Genomic DNA, 13,153 nt, shown 5'->3' with positions numbered 1-13,153 from the left:
GTGAATATTATTCTTACTCTTATCATGTAGGTCACCTTGTACCTAATGACATGTGAAAATCTAAGTATACTGCATCCACTGATATTTCCTTGGCTATGTTACTATGTATATCCTCAAAAATAGACCTGTCATTTCTATTCTATTTGTACAGTCGGCCCTCCTTATCCGCAGATTCCGCATGCGCGGATTCAACCAACCGTGGATCGGGAAAACCCAGAAGTGCTCTTCCAGCACTCGTTGTTTGAGCATGTACAGACTATTTTTTTCTTGTCATTATTCCCTAAACAATGCAGTATAACAACTATTTACATAGCATTCACATTGTATTAGGTATTATAAGTAATCTAGAGATGATGTAAAAGTACAGGCAGTCCCCGGGTTATGAAGGAGTTCCGTTCCCGAGTCTGTCTTTAAGTTGGATTTGAAGTCGGAACAGGTACATTCGGTATTATTTAGCGTCAGTTAGTCAAACGTTTGTCTTAGTATATAGTACATATTTTACCTTTATATGCATATAAAACACTTAAGAAACGTATGTATTTCAATAATCAAACCACTGCGTTGCTTAGTAATAATTGTAGCTTTCATCGGGGTAGGGCCTTTCACATGCTCCATTAAAATTGTTCCGATCGTTGACCGACTGTAGCCTAACGCTTTTCCAATGACCGATGGCGTTTCACCTCTTTCTGATTGCTTTATTACTTCCACTTTATTTTCAATCGTGATCGTGATTATTTTCGTGAACAGAAACACTGCAGATTCAGGGCTGCGCCAGGTCCTAAAGACTACCGCACTGAGACATGTTAAATAAAGTCTGGGGTTCCGCTGGGCCTTAAGGTCCATGGCATTGAGCCAGGTTAAATAAGGGACTTGAGCATCTGTAGGGGGTCCCGGAACCAATCCCCCTCGTGGATAAGGAGGGCCAACTGTACTAGTTTATTTTTCCTCAATGACTTTCCACATGCCCTTTATGAACAATTCTAATATTTACTCATTGTTGACCAAATGGCTCTAGATATTTAATAATTCTTTTCCATTTTTTACTTACAAAATTATATTGGCCTTATTCCAAACCACAGATAATCCTAAAATTCTCAAGGCATCTATCTACCTTTAAAAAAAAAAGGAGGAATATCCTCGGTAAGGAGGAAGGGTTTAAAAGGAAGATGAAACAAAGGTGAAGATGGATATAAAGTTGAAAGAAAATGTATGGGGTGGCAAAAAAGTGTTAAATAGAAAAATGTGATAATTCAGAATTCAGAGGAGGAGGAAAAAAATGGAGATACATTTAGATAAATAAAATAAACAAATTAAAAACAGACAAGAGTTTCTTAAGCATATAAAAGGGAAAGAGCTCCAAGTGAACACTGGCTCCTACACAAAGAGGCTGGAGAAATGTTTATAGGGAAAAAGGAATGTCAGATTGTTTACATCAATCTTCAGGTAGAAAATTCATAAATATGCTGCAAATAAAACACATTAAATGTAACTCAACTTACTGAATGCCTATTTCCATAAAGTAACTTCTAGAATTTTCAGTACACATACAAATTATATCCATTAGAACAAAATGCAAGTCACCTGTAGGTCTTCTATAACATCTTGTCAAACTTGGTATTTTTAAAATATTATTTTTATTGAGATACAGCACGGAATAGGCTTTTCTGACTTTTCAAGCCCAGCAACCCTAATATAATCATAGTACTAGTTACAATGAACAATTAACCAGTACACCTTTGGAATCTGGAGCACCTGGGAGAAACTCAGGCAGTTATGGGGAGAACGTACAAATTCCTTACAGGCAGCAACGGGAATATATTGTGCCTAGTTGTGATCATCCAACTTTTGCAACTAACTCATTAAGCTTGAAAACTCACAAGGATGTTATTGGGAGTGGGCAGCTCGAGTCATAAGCAGAGGCTGAATGGGTGGGACTTCTTTTCCAGGAGCGTAGGAAAATTGAGGCGTGACCTTTTCGGAAGTATATAGAATCATAAGGGCAACAGTAAAGAGAATAGTGAGACTTTTCCCATAGTAGGGGAGTCTAAAATGAGTGGATATAGGTTTAAATAGAGAAAAGAAATGATTTAATGGGACCTGATCAGCAAGTTCTTCCCCCATCCTATTTTATAGAGGCTGGTGACAGGTGGTGCTAGAAGTAAGAACCATTGCCATGTTTAAAACACATTTTGTTATGTACACGAATAGGAAAGATTTGAGAGAGAGAGTACCCAAACACAGGAAAACAGGACTAACTCAGGTAGCTGACTTGTCTGACAAGGACAGGTTGTGATGAAAGGCTTGTTACCTTGTTGTATAACTTTGACTCTAAACTAAATGTAGCATTTAAAGATATATTTGTCATTACTGTGGTCATTACCTTCTACAGAATTCAGTAAAAAAAAACAATTCTAAGTTCCAAAATATGTCTCATCATTTCTAATACAACGGTAGGAAAGGACCCAAAAATATTGCCCATTAACTTGTAACAAGTTCCTCTGGACCCAATACCATTTCCATTATTTCACTGACTTTTACCTTCTTGGGAATATGAACCTATACCAAGTTTGCAAAGAAAAATCCAAAATAAAAGTTATTAAAGATAACTATTCAAATTGAATGCTCAAATACCTGACTTCTGTGATGACAGCGCAACCACTAGTGCTGGGTCAATTTCACAAGGCAAACCAGATGCTGAAGAGAGTTCATACACATTCATTGCAACCTGCACAGGTTAAGAAATTACATTTAAGATAATAAAAATAATTCCCTAAATTCTTCATATAGAATAAGCCAGAAATCTATTTACTAAATCTAAAACACAAATAACTATAACAAACATGTGGAATTTCACGTTAAATTGCTAATATAAATTTTAGAAATAATATTTCACAAGAAAATGGATATTATGTAGTATTATGGTTGTGCTATTACGGCTGAAAACTGGCTGCATCTATTCAGCTGCAGTCATTTGACGTATTAGTTGCTGAAATGTTTGCCTCAAAGCCAGAAATACACGCTACATGCCTAGAGTATGAGTAGACAACATCTGGGAGTGAAAGATCAATCTCTGGATTAATTCTGTTAGCAAACTTGACTGCTAATTATTGTATCAAGTTTCTTCATCGGTAATAAAAGTACTGGAGATTGCAGAAAAGGAATTTAATTGGCAAATACCTTTGACAAAGTGCTGCATATGAGGCTGCTTTATAAGAACCCAGGGTGTTACAGGGAAGTTACTAGCACAGGCGGAAGATTGGCTGACTGACAGAACGCGAAGAGTGGAAATAAGAGTGGCCTTTTCTGGTTGGTTGCTGGTAACTAGTGGGGTTCACCAGCAACTGGTGTTGAGTCCACTACTATTTATGCTATATCTGAATGATGGCTTTGTGGCCAAGTTAGTGGATGATACAAAGTTAGGTGGAGGGACACTGTAATGTTTATTAACAACTCGTAATTGTTCTTGAAAGGGTAATAGCATGAATTTCTTGATTCCTTGTGATTTGTACAATGGTGTTCACTTACACTGCTGCCCAATCTTTCTTTGTGGTAAAGACCAATTTTTGAGGGTACAATGAAACAGGCTTGGAGTGTTGTGCAGTGTAAATTATTGATAGTAGTGTCTCTTGTTGTTTCATGTCAGTGGCACAAAGGGCATCAAACAGTCCACTTTGTCCTTGATTAAGGTTTTAAGATTATTATATCCATTCAAATCAAGGCAAATAATGAGAATTCTATCAGAATTTAACATCCTTCCAAATAGCAGGAAAGCTTTGTGAAGGCAATGGTATCATCTCACTTCAGTGCTATCAAATAACACTTAATAACTCGCTCACTATGTAGATTGGAAACTATATCCAAATCCCAAACCAATTCATTCAGACCACATTTACTTTATTAATCAAATTAGTGTTAAGTGCAATGCCGAACAAGTGTTTTTGAAAGGCTTGGGATAAATTTCTGGAAATTATCAAGTTATGAACTCCAATTGCTGAAGTTGAATTGGCTGGATTGCTTCTAAAAAAAACTAATCACATTCATCGAGGTCTTTTGTCTTGTAGTTTGGAAATAAAAGTATAGCAAATGTTAGAACTCAGAATCATTCAGTATCACATAGCTGACAAAGCCTTCCACCTGAAAAGTTAACTCTATTTCACATTTCACAGATGCTACCCAACCTGCCAAGTGTTTCCAGCATTTACTCTTTTTATCTGAGCACCTCCATCGTGATTATTCTAAACACTGGTGCTCCACAAGGTTGCTTCCTCATACCTCTATTCTACTCCCGAGAAACTCATGACTGCATAGCCAGATTCTGCTCTAATTCCATCTACAAGTTTGACCATAGCGGGCTGCATCATAGTACAGGAAGGAGAGAGAGCTTAGTGACGTGGTGTCAAGACAACAACCTGATGGCATGAATATCGATTTCTTGAACTTCCTGTAATTGCACCCCTTCCCTTCATTGTTCCCCATTCCTGTTTTCCTCTCTCTCCTTACCTGCCCATCACCTCCCTCTGGTGCTCTTCCTCCTTCCCTTTCTTCCATGGCCTCTGTCCTCGCCTATCAGATTGCCCGTCCTCCAGTTCTTTATCTCTTTCATCAAACAACTTCCCAGCTCTTTGCTTCACCCATCACCTTGTACTTCTTCCTCCCCTCCCACCACCATACTCTGACTTCTCCCCCTTCCTTTCCAGTCCTGAAGAAGGGTCTCAGTTTATCAACTGTTTACTCTTTTCCAGAGATGTTGCCTGGCCTACTGAGCTCCTCCAGCATTTTGCGTGTGAACCTTTTTCTCCTATTAACAAAAGAACTAGCCAATGGCTTCAGAAAGGAGATAGTGCACATGGTCCTATCTACGTCAACGGTGTTGAGGATGACAGCTTCAGATTCCGAGGTGTGAATATCACAAATAATCTGTCGTGGTCCAACCACGCTGATGTCACAGCCAACAAAGCTCACCAAAGCCTCTACTTCCTTAGGAGGCTAAAGAAATTTGGCATGTCCCAATCAACCCTTACCAATTTTTATCAGTGTACCACAGAAAGTATTCTAACTTCAACCAATCTGCCGATGACGGCAAGAAACTGCAGAATGTTGTGGCCAGAGCTCAGCATATCTTGGGAACCAGCTTTCCCTCTTTGGACTTTGTCTCTGCATCAGTGAAGCAGCTAGTGTAATTAACCAGTATATTCTCTCTTCCTAGGCTCAAAGACAGATTCTATCTCACCTTTATTACACCTTTGAACAGATCTTTTGTACGAAAAGATGGAACTCGTCTTCACAAACTTCAGTGTATTGTGTAATTTGATCTGTATGAACAGTATGCAATACGTACTTTTCACTGTACTTTGGTACAAGTGAGAATACTATGGCAATACCAATTCCAATGAGCATAATAGCTTCTCTAACTTACAAGCACGCACATTGTCTTCATTTGTAATGTAAATTCAATTAAACCAAACAGTACATGAAAAGTGCACCACAGGAAAATACACAAAATTTAAATTAATCTATAATTCAATACACGATTATTACATTCACACTCTGCAATTCTAGCAGTAAATACTTCATATTAAATAGACCATAAATAACTTGATCTTAAATTCAAATTGCAATACCTTCATATCTGTCTCTCTTGGAATGTGATCCTTGAAATCTTCAACTGAACTAACAAGAAAAGGAATGTGGCACGACAGAACCTGAAAGAAATACTCACCAAAATTAGTGTTAGTAGATTTTGAAGTCAAGCCTTCAGAATGAGGAAAGGGAGGGGTAGAATGAGCAAATCTGGCAGTGTAGAATAGGAGCTGTAGTCTAAAGAGCATGGAGGGGCTTAGAAAATAAAGTTATGCTCTTCAACATTCTGAAGTTAAGCATTGTTCCAGAAATGTTTGTCCCAGGATTTTGGCAGCAACACACTAAAGCCCCCAGTCCAGTAGCTTTGATTCAGAGGTTACTTCCTCAGTTGCAGCAAAGGAACAATAAATGCTTTCAGACTGTAAATACTGCAAGATGTCCGCAAAGATAGCAACTGCTTTGACTGGACAAGAAGTCCGATGACTGCAGGTAATAGACATGAAGCTATCACGATTGCTGTTTACAAGCTCATGAATATCACAAATGAGTAAAAGAACAAAAGCAGAGGCAAAAGAAAGAAACTAAACGGCAGGCAGAAGCAAGGCTAAGTTCCAATGTAAAAGCATTCTGGACAGGAGTACTGGATATAACGCACCCATATTCCACAAATAGAAAACGCACATGCCTCGATCTATTTTAATTATGTCATTTGGGTTCTGTAAAACATAGTCACATCTAAAAGTATCATCCAAAATACACTCTGGCACTGTTAATTGGTTACTCTGTAGGTCTCTGGCAATCATTTTGTCTAACTGCTCCTTCATGAATGTTAATTTTCATTTAACCTGTACCTTGTTTCCAAGAAAATCGCTTTATCTGCTCAGTTGTGATTAACTATGCTTCTCAAAAATAACTGCAAACTTTTGTAGGAGTATAGATTAGAGGATGAAACAAAGCAATTTGGCCCCTTTTGTTCTACCATTCAATCAGATCTGGGCGTATATATACTAGTTCCAATGTGTCTCAATTAACCAGAATCCATTATACTTTTTTTTATCTCTAGAGCCCTTTTAATTCACTAGCTCCCATTAAACGCTTTTTCAAAATTATTTCCTCTTCCATTGTCACCAATACGGTTTTAAGAATGTTGTACAGCATTTGGCAATGTGACCACAAACACATTCAAAGATATTCATACGATGTACGTGAATCTATCTGTACTTACATCTCTAAGTGCTTCCTGTGCCAGTGAACGGAATGATAAGATAACACCAATTATTGTCATCCTCTTCAATACACTGTCAACCGCTACAGTTTATAAAACAAAGAAAAATGAGTAGCATCTAGAATTTTTGAGACAGATCAAGCGTAATGCATCAAAACATACTCTTCAGAAATGTATCCATATTCTACTGAACAATCTTCAGCTTCAGACTAATTACACAGTAATTTAAATAAACTGTACAAAAATATCCTTGTGAACATAAATCAAATTCTTAGAAAATTGGAAACACTAATTTAAAATATGGATGGCTTCAATTTTTAAATAATCAGAGTTATTTTTTTAAAAGTAGTAACGAAACATAGCCACGGTGGTGTAGTAAGTAACGCGACACTATTACAGCTCTGGGTGTCGGAGTTCAGGGTTCATTTCTGGCGTCCTCTGTAAGCAAGTTTTTACATCTCTTCTCGCATGTGTGAGTTTGCTCCGGGTGCTCCGGTTTCCTCCCACAATCCAAAGACATACCAGTTAGTAGGTTAATTGGTCATTGTAAACTACCCCATGATTAGGCAAGGGGTTAAATCAGTGGATTGATGGCAGGAATGGCTTGAAGGGCTGGAAGAGTCTGTTCCGTGCTGTAACTTTAATTAAAATAGTGGAAATGTTCCATTTTTTTTATTTTTCACTTTTACAAAACATGGGTAAAAGGTTATATTTAATGGATCTACATTTAAGATATGAGAGTGAAGGCTTCAAACTCCACTGTGACTAATGTTCAATAAACCTTGGCTTTTCTTAAATCACATCAACAATTTGGCTGAAGGGACCAAATGTTATAGTTTCAAGTTTGGAGGTATTGAGGGGGCAAAAGAGGATGTCAAGAGGCGTCAAGGGTATACATCCAAGTTCAGTGAGTTGCTAAGAACATGACAGATGTAATACAATATGAAAAATGTAGTCATTCATTATGTAACAGAAAAATGGAGTGTTTAACTGGTGAAGGATTAGTAGTGGGCTTGGTTTGCTTGCACACAAGTTGCTGCAGGCCAACATACAGATTCAAGCAATTTATTAGCCAATTATTGTAAAGGGATTTGAATACAGGAATAAGGAAGTCATACTGCACTTGCATTTGGCCTTGGTAAGAGCACACCTGCAGTTTTGGTTTCATTACTATGGAGAAATATGTGCTATGAAGGAAGTCCAGACAGGTTCATTAATCTCATTACAGGGTCTTCAACATGAGCCGAGACAGGCTATGATAATATACTCTACAGTTCGGAAAAATAAGTTAAGATCTTACCAAAATATACCAAATTCTTATGGCCAAGATACCAGAGGGATGTTTTTTCCTAGCTCAGGACTCTAGGACTATAGGATATAGTTTCAGAAGTAGACCATTTACAAAGAGGACTGTGAACCTTTGGAATTCTGTAACATAAAGGACTGTGGATGTTCAATCAAAACACAGATTGAGAGAATTTTGGGTATTAATGAAATCAAGGGATTATGGGGACTTTGATCGATAACATTGCTGATGTAGAAGATCAGCCAGTAACCTTAATGGAGGATGAACATGCTCAAAGAAGTGGGCAGCCTGTTTCTTATCTACAAACCTACAGCCTCCCACAACTTTTCCAATTTGCTTTTTTAGCACTCTAACTGAAAAACTTTATGCAGATCCAATTAATTGGCCCTAGTCTCCTTTTTCACTTAGTGAAAAGTAAAAAGGAATAGTCTTTTTCACTTCAGCAGTTCATCCTCCCAATCAATTCTCAGTCTGTATTGTGAAGCATTTTATTTCAGATTTAAAAATGTTTCCAGCAAGTTGAAAAATTCAGGCGTTTATTACTTTTTCAACAGTTGAAAAATTAGGAGTCATGGGTACTGCAGGATTAGAAAGGATTTCCTTACAGTAAAGTTTCTTAAGGTTTTTATGCATTCCTTTCACATTGGGAAATTTAATTAATCTTTGCAAAAATTTAAACTATCTCGCATAGGACCGGTGAGCTAAAGCATATTTTTTAAAGACAAAATTTAAAACAATGTTCAAGTACAGATTGAACAAAGGTCTTAAATTGACCTTGGTCTGTTTTTAGTTAGCTGATAACCTGTCTCAAACAGCTGTCTGTCTCCACAAATGTTTACTGTGGAATGTTGCTTGAATTCAGTTATATAGTCATTTGGGACACGATAAAGGTTCTGGGCCTATCAAGATTTGTTTTTATGCTCATCGCCACAACATTATATCAAATGGTCTCTGAATGTCACTGATGACTCAAAAATGAATTTCATTAATTTCCTTCCAGCCTGGACAGAACTACAAAAGGCAACAATTACAAAAGATTTTCTAATCTTTAGACTAAATAGATAAAAGTAAAAGCCTCTTCCCTAGAGTACTCTCAGCACTTTTCAAACTTATGAAACAAACTAGCTTTTCAAAGCTGCCAATTTTAGTTTGGAAAAAATACAAATGGGAAAGAACTGGTGGTTGTCAACACTTTTAAAAAAGGATCAATTGCTACTCATGGAATTTATAAAAATCTGAAGTCAGTCTAGTTCTGGACAATATTGATCAACTAATTAATTGGAATACAAGGACAAATACTAAGATAAAAATCACTGGGATCTTGCCGTCCTGGCCTAACAAGCTAAGAAAACTGTTTGTAAATGAAAGAGAAAAGACTTGACAAGTTAATATGCTGCCCTTTCTAGGGGGACTGCTGGCGGGAGGGGGTGGTGGGAGGAGAAGGGTTAGGCAAGGTTCTCATTTCCTTCACCCTTTCCTAAGGGGAAATAGTATATTACACATGTCATTAAGTTTCAACAATGTGTAAAATTAACAGGTCATTTTATTTGTTATTCGTATGATTGTATGCAAGGCAAGGATGGAATGTGTAATGGAATTATAGTTCTGCAACTGGGAGGCCGTGTCAACACAGATTGGAAAATCATTACATTGTCTGCTCAGTTTCTGTAATTGGAGAACATATTCAATACCCACATGTTAATCTTTTGAAGAGTGCTGCCATCTGGTCTGGCTTGTCAAAGCTCGTCCTCATTTGTGTAAGCACATCAACATTCTCTACTACTAGTTTCTACAAAAGAAAGAATATTCTGTATTAGGCAGTCCGTCAGATACCAATATCAAACAGATATTTCAATCTGGCAAAAGGAAATTAGCTTTATAAGCTCCAGATGGTTCCACAGTCTACAGTTCCCAAGGAGATTAAGCGTCTACAGATCATGTGTGGTTTGACTTCTGAAAACAAAACATTCATGATAGTTTGCAGTTTTCCATTTTTCCTTTTTCAATACACAGGGAAAAACTGTGAAACTGGATACACTATCTTCTTCAATTTTCTTTCCTTTCTTTTTTCCCTCAGAACTCCAGCTTGTGATAGAATAAATAACTGTTCTTACTCTTGTCGATACAAAACTAAGATGCAGATGATAACCATAAATAGTCACTCATTAAATGTTTAAGTAGAGAAAGTATGCTATTTGATAATTCAGCTGTGAAGATCATTCTTTTTGAAATAATCTTATTTTAGCTTGTGTCTAAATGGGCGTATCTCTTGCAGAAGTTCACAGAAGGGAAAAATATGGAAGTTGCCACAAGGTATGCATTAGGGAATTTGCAGGTAACTTTCCTTTAGATATGTTCATGAGTGATACTTCAAGCCCCATCAAACAATCCATTATGGTTCAAAGGTTCATTTTATCAAAGTATGAATGCAGAATACATCTCTGAGATTTGTCTTCTCCTGATAGACATAAAATACAGAAAACCATAGAAGTAGCTGAAAGACACCAATCCCCCCCTTGCCCTCTAGTTGTAATCTGCCTCGTGGGTAAATTAAAAAAAAATCAAAAACTTGCAAACCCCAAATCCCCCATCTTCTCCCTTGCACAAAAGTAACAGATCACCCACATGGAGAAATAGCAGCAAGAACATCAAATCCCAAACACCCAACTTACCGAATGGCAACAAGAAAAAATGGGTGAGAACTTGAAAAAACCCATAGAACTGAAAGAGGCCAATATGTACAGCAGTCCACTCCATAAATGTCAGAATTTCAATCATAGCAACATGGACCCAGCTGAGAACTGCTCACTCCCCCAGCATTCACCTCGATGTTTCAACTTTCCTTGACATTTTAAATCAGCAAGAAATGTAGTCGATCATGGCCCATCAGCTCATCTGAGCTTTCCCTTGTGGTAGCTCACGCTCACAATTATCTCCTGGAGTTTTCTCAAATACAGCAGAACGCTAGCTCACTCATTCAAATTACACATTGTAAGTCACGGGTTCCAACTGTTTTAAAAACGCAATTAAGATTTTTAAAAATAGGTAAAAGATGTAGGAAAACTTGAAATGATTGACTATTTGGAAGATGTCACCCAAGGAATCATTCGCTGGCGCCACCCTGACCATATTAAAAAAAGTGAATTCTTGTAGGAAAATCCAGCTTCTTTTATATCGGTACCACTTATGGTAATAGTAATTTTAATAATAATTTTAATAGTAATAGTAATTTCCCCCCAGCCATCAGACACCTCAATACCCAGAGTCTGGACTGACACCAACTTACTGCCCTCTACTGTGCCTATTGTCTTGTTTATTATTTATTGTAATGCCTGCACTGTTTTGTGCACTTTATGCAGTCCTGGGTAGGTCTGTAGTCTACTGTAGTTTTTTGTGTTGTTTTACGTAGTTCAGTGTAGTTCTTGTATTGCTTCATGTAGCACCATGGTCCTGAAAAATGTTACCTCGTTTTTACTGTGTACTGTACCAGCAGTTATGGTCGAAATGACAATAAAAAGTGACTTGACTTTACTTGACTTGAAACAGTTACTTAATGCAAACTTAAGTTTGGATCTACCTAACATTACCATGACATAATACTAGTGGATGGTATAGAAGCAAAAAGTAAGACAGTTTTAATTGGTGATTAAAGAATAATACAGGCTTTGCACAAAATGAATTCCTTTGAGATTTTCCTTCCCATTGACTGTGCATTAGATAGCCATGCCTAAGTTACAATATTCCAGAAGAATATTAGACTGAAATTTTATCATGTTTTGCATCATACTCAAGTTAACTGGTAGAAGGCATTAATTTAATAGCATTTCACTGTCGAATACAAAGGCACTGAAATAAGAAAAACAGGAAGGAATTGACCAACTTTAGATGATCTAGCCCAAGTCACACATTCCTCTCTTGCAATCCCTCCTCCACAATGAAATAAATTACTTTCACATGAAGGTGAAAGGTTAAATGGCCTTTTGGATGTAAGAAATACCAAATGCCAATATTATCTTCACACAATAATAAACTCCCTCAAGTTAACTGCACATGAAAAATAATTTGATTTCAGAGGGAGATCATATTTCTTACGTTCATTTAAAACAATTTCATCTGTAAGCTATTTTCAAATAAGCTCATGTTTCTATATGTTCTCAGTTTATAAATACAGGATGTAATAATTTGCAGACGTTGCTGGTACTAATGCAATTCAAAAAATATATACACCAATTCAATTGATACATTAAATGGCTGCAAACCCTTCATTTAGATTTCTGTTTGCTGAAATTGTGCAGTATCAATTTAGATACTGATTTACATGATCTCCTCAGATAAAAAAAAGTCGTATACAAGGTATCACACTTGCAGTTTAAGGAAAAAAAATAAAGAAATGAATTTCACAAAGATATTGCAAGGTGCCTATATTTAGTCTTCTCATTAGCAAGGGAGAATACATTAATACTATATTTATAAATTCCAAAGCTACAGAGCGAAGATCATATCCATTAAAAGTAAAATCCATATCCTTTTTCATCCTACAGGATTCCATAGTTACCAATTCCAAAGCACAAGGAACACCCACTGTTGACTCTGCTCCTCACTAGAATAGGTTTAATGACTCCTCCCCTCACCCCCTGGTGCCAATCATACCACAATTAACACCAACCTCTGACCTCATGTTTCATCCCAATTCCTCTCCTCTGAGCAGCTCCTGACCACACATTATACCCAACCAGGTCCTCCCTCTCATCACCTTCTTCTCAAGTCCCTATCTGACACCATTTCCAACTCTGCCAATGTCTTCACCATCCTATCTACACCCAAGTGATGCATTCTCAGGCAGAGGACTTACCTTCATACTCATACTCCAACCTCAAGTTCTATCACCTCTGAGGGCATGTAGCCCTCACATCTTCCCAGTGATGACCCTTTCTGACACCCCCTTCTAGCTTTTTCCCTCTTACCTTTTCATTTTTAATTGCCAAATGCCAGTCAACTGTATTGATTTCTTCACTCTCCTCACCAACTCTACCTTAATTCCC

The 13,153-nt window shown here is 37.3% G+C and overlaps 1 protein-coding gene across 5 annotated transcripts in view; it reads right to left on the bottom strand.

Moving 5' to 3' along the window:
- nckap1 (NCK-associated protein 1) overlaps positions 1-13,153 on the bottom strand; it is a 162,624-nt gene that overhangs the window by 36,413 nt on the left and 113,058 nt on the right. For all 5 annotated transcript variants that reach the window (XM_073047054.1, XM_073047055.1, XM_073047056.1 and 2 more), the window contains 4 exons: positions 9,807-9,900; positions 6,806-6,888; positions 5,622-5,702; positions 2,632-2,725 (listed from right to left, as the gene is read on the bottom strand). In XM_073047054.1, the coding sequence (XP_072903155.1) occupies positions 2,632-2,725; positions 5,622-5,702; positions 6,806-6,888; positions 9,807-9,900 (352 nt within the window). The remainder of the gene's footprint in view (positions 1-2,631; positions 2,726-5,621; positions 5,703-6,805; positions 6,889-9,806; positions 9,901-13,153) is intronic.

The sequence above is a fragment of the Hemitrygon akajei genome, chromosome 5, assembly GCF_048418815.1.
Source record: "Hemitrygon akajei chromosome 5, sHemAka1.3, whole genome shotgun sequence".
Taxonomy (NCBI): domain Eukaryota; kingdom Metazoa; phylum Chordata; class Chondrichthyes; order Myliobatiformes; family Dasyatidae; genus Hemitrygon; species Hemitrygon akajei.
The sequence above is the reverse complement of the archived record's forward strand: the minus strand, read 5'-3'. Positions and strand labels throughout refer to the sequence as shown.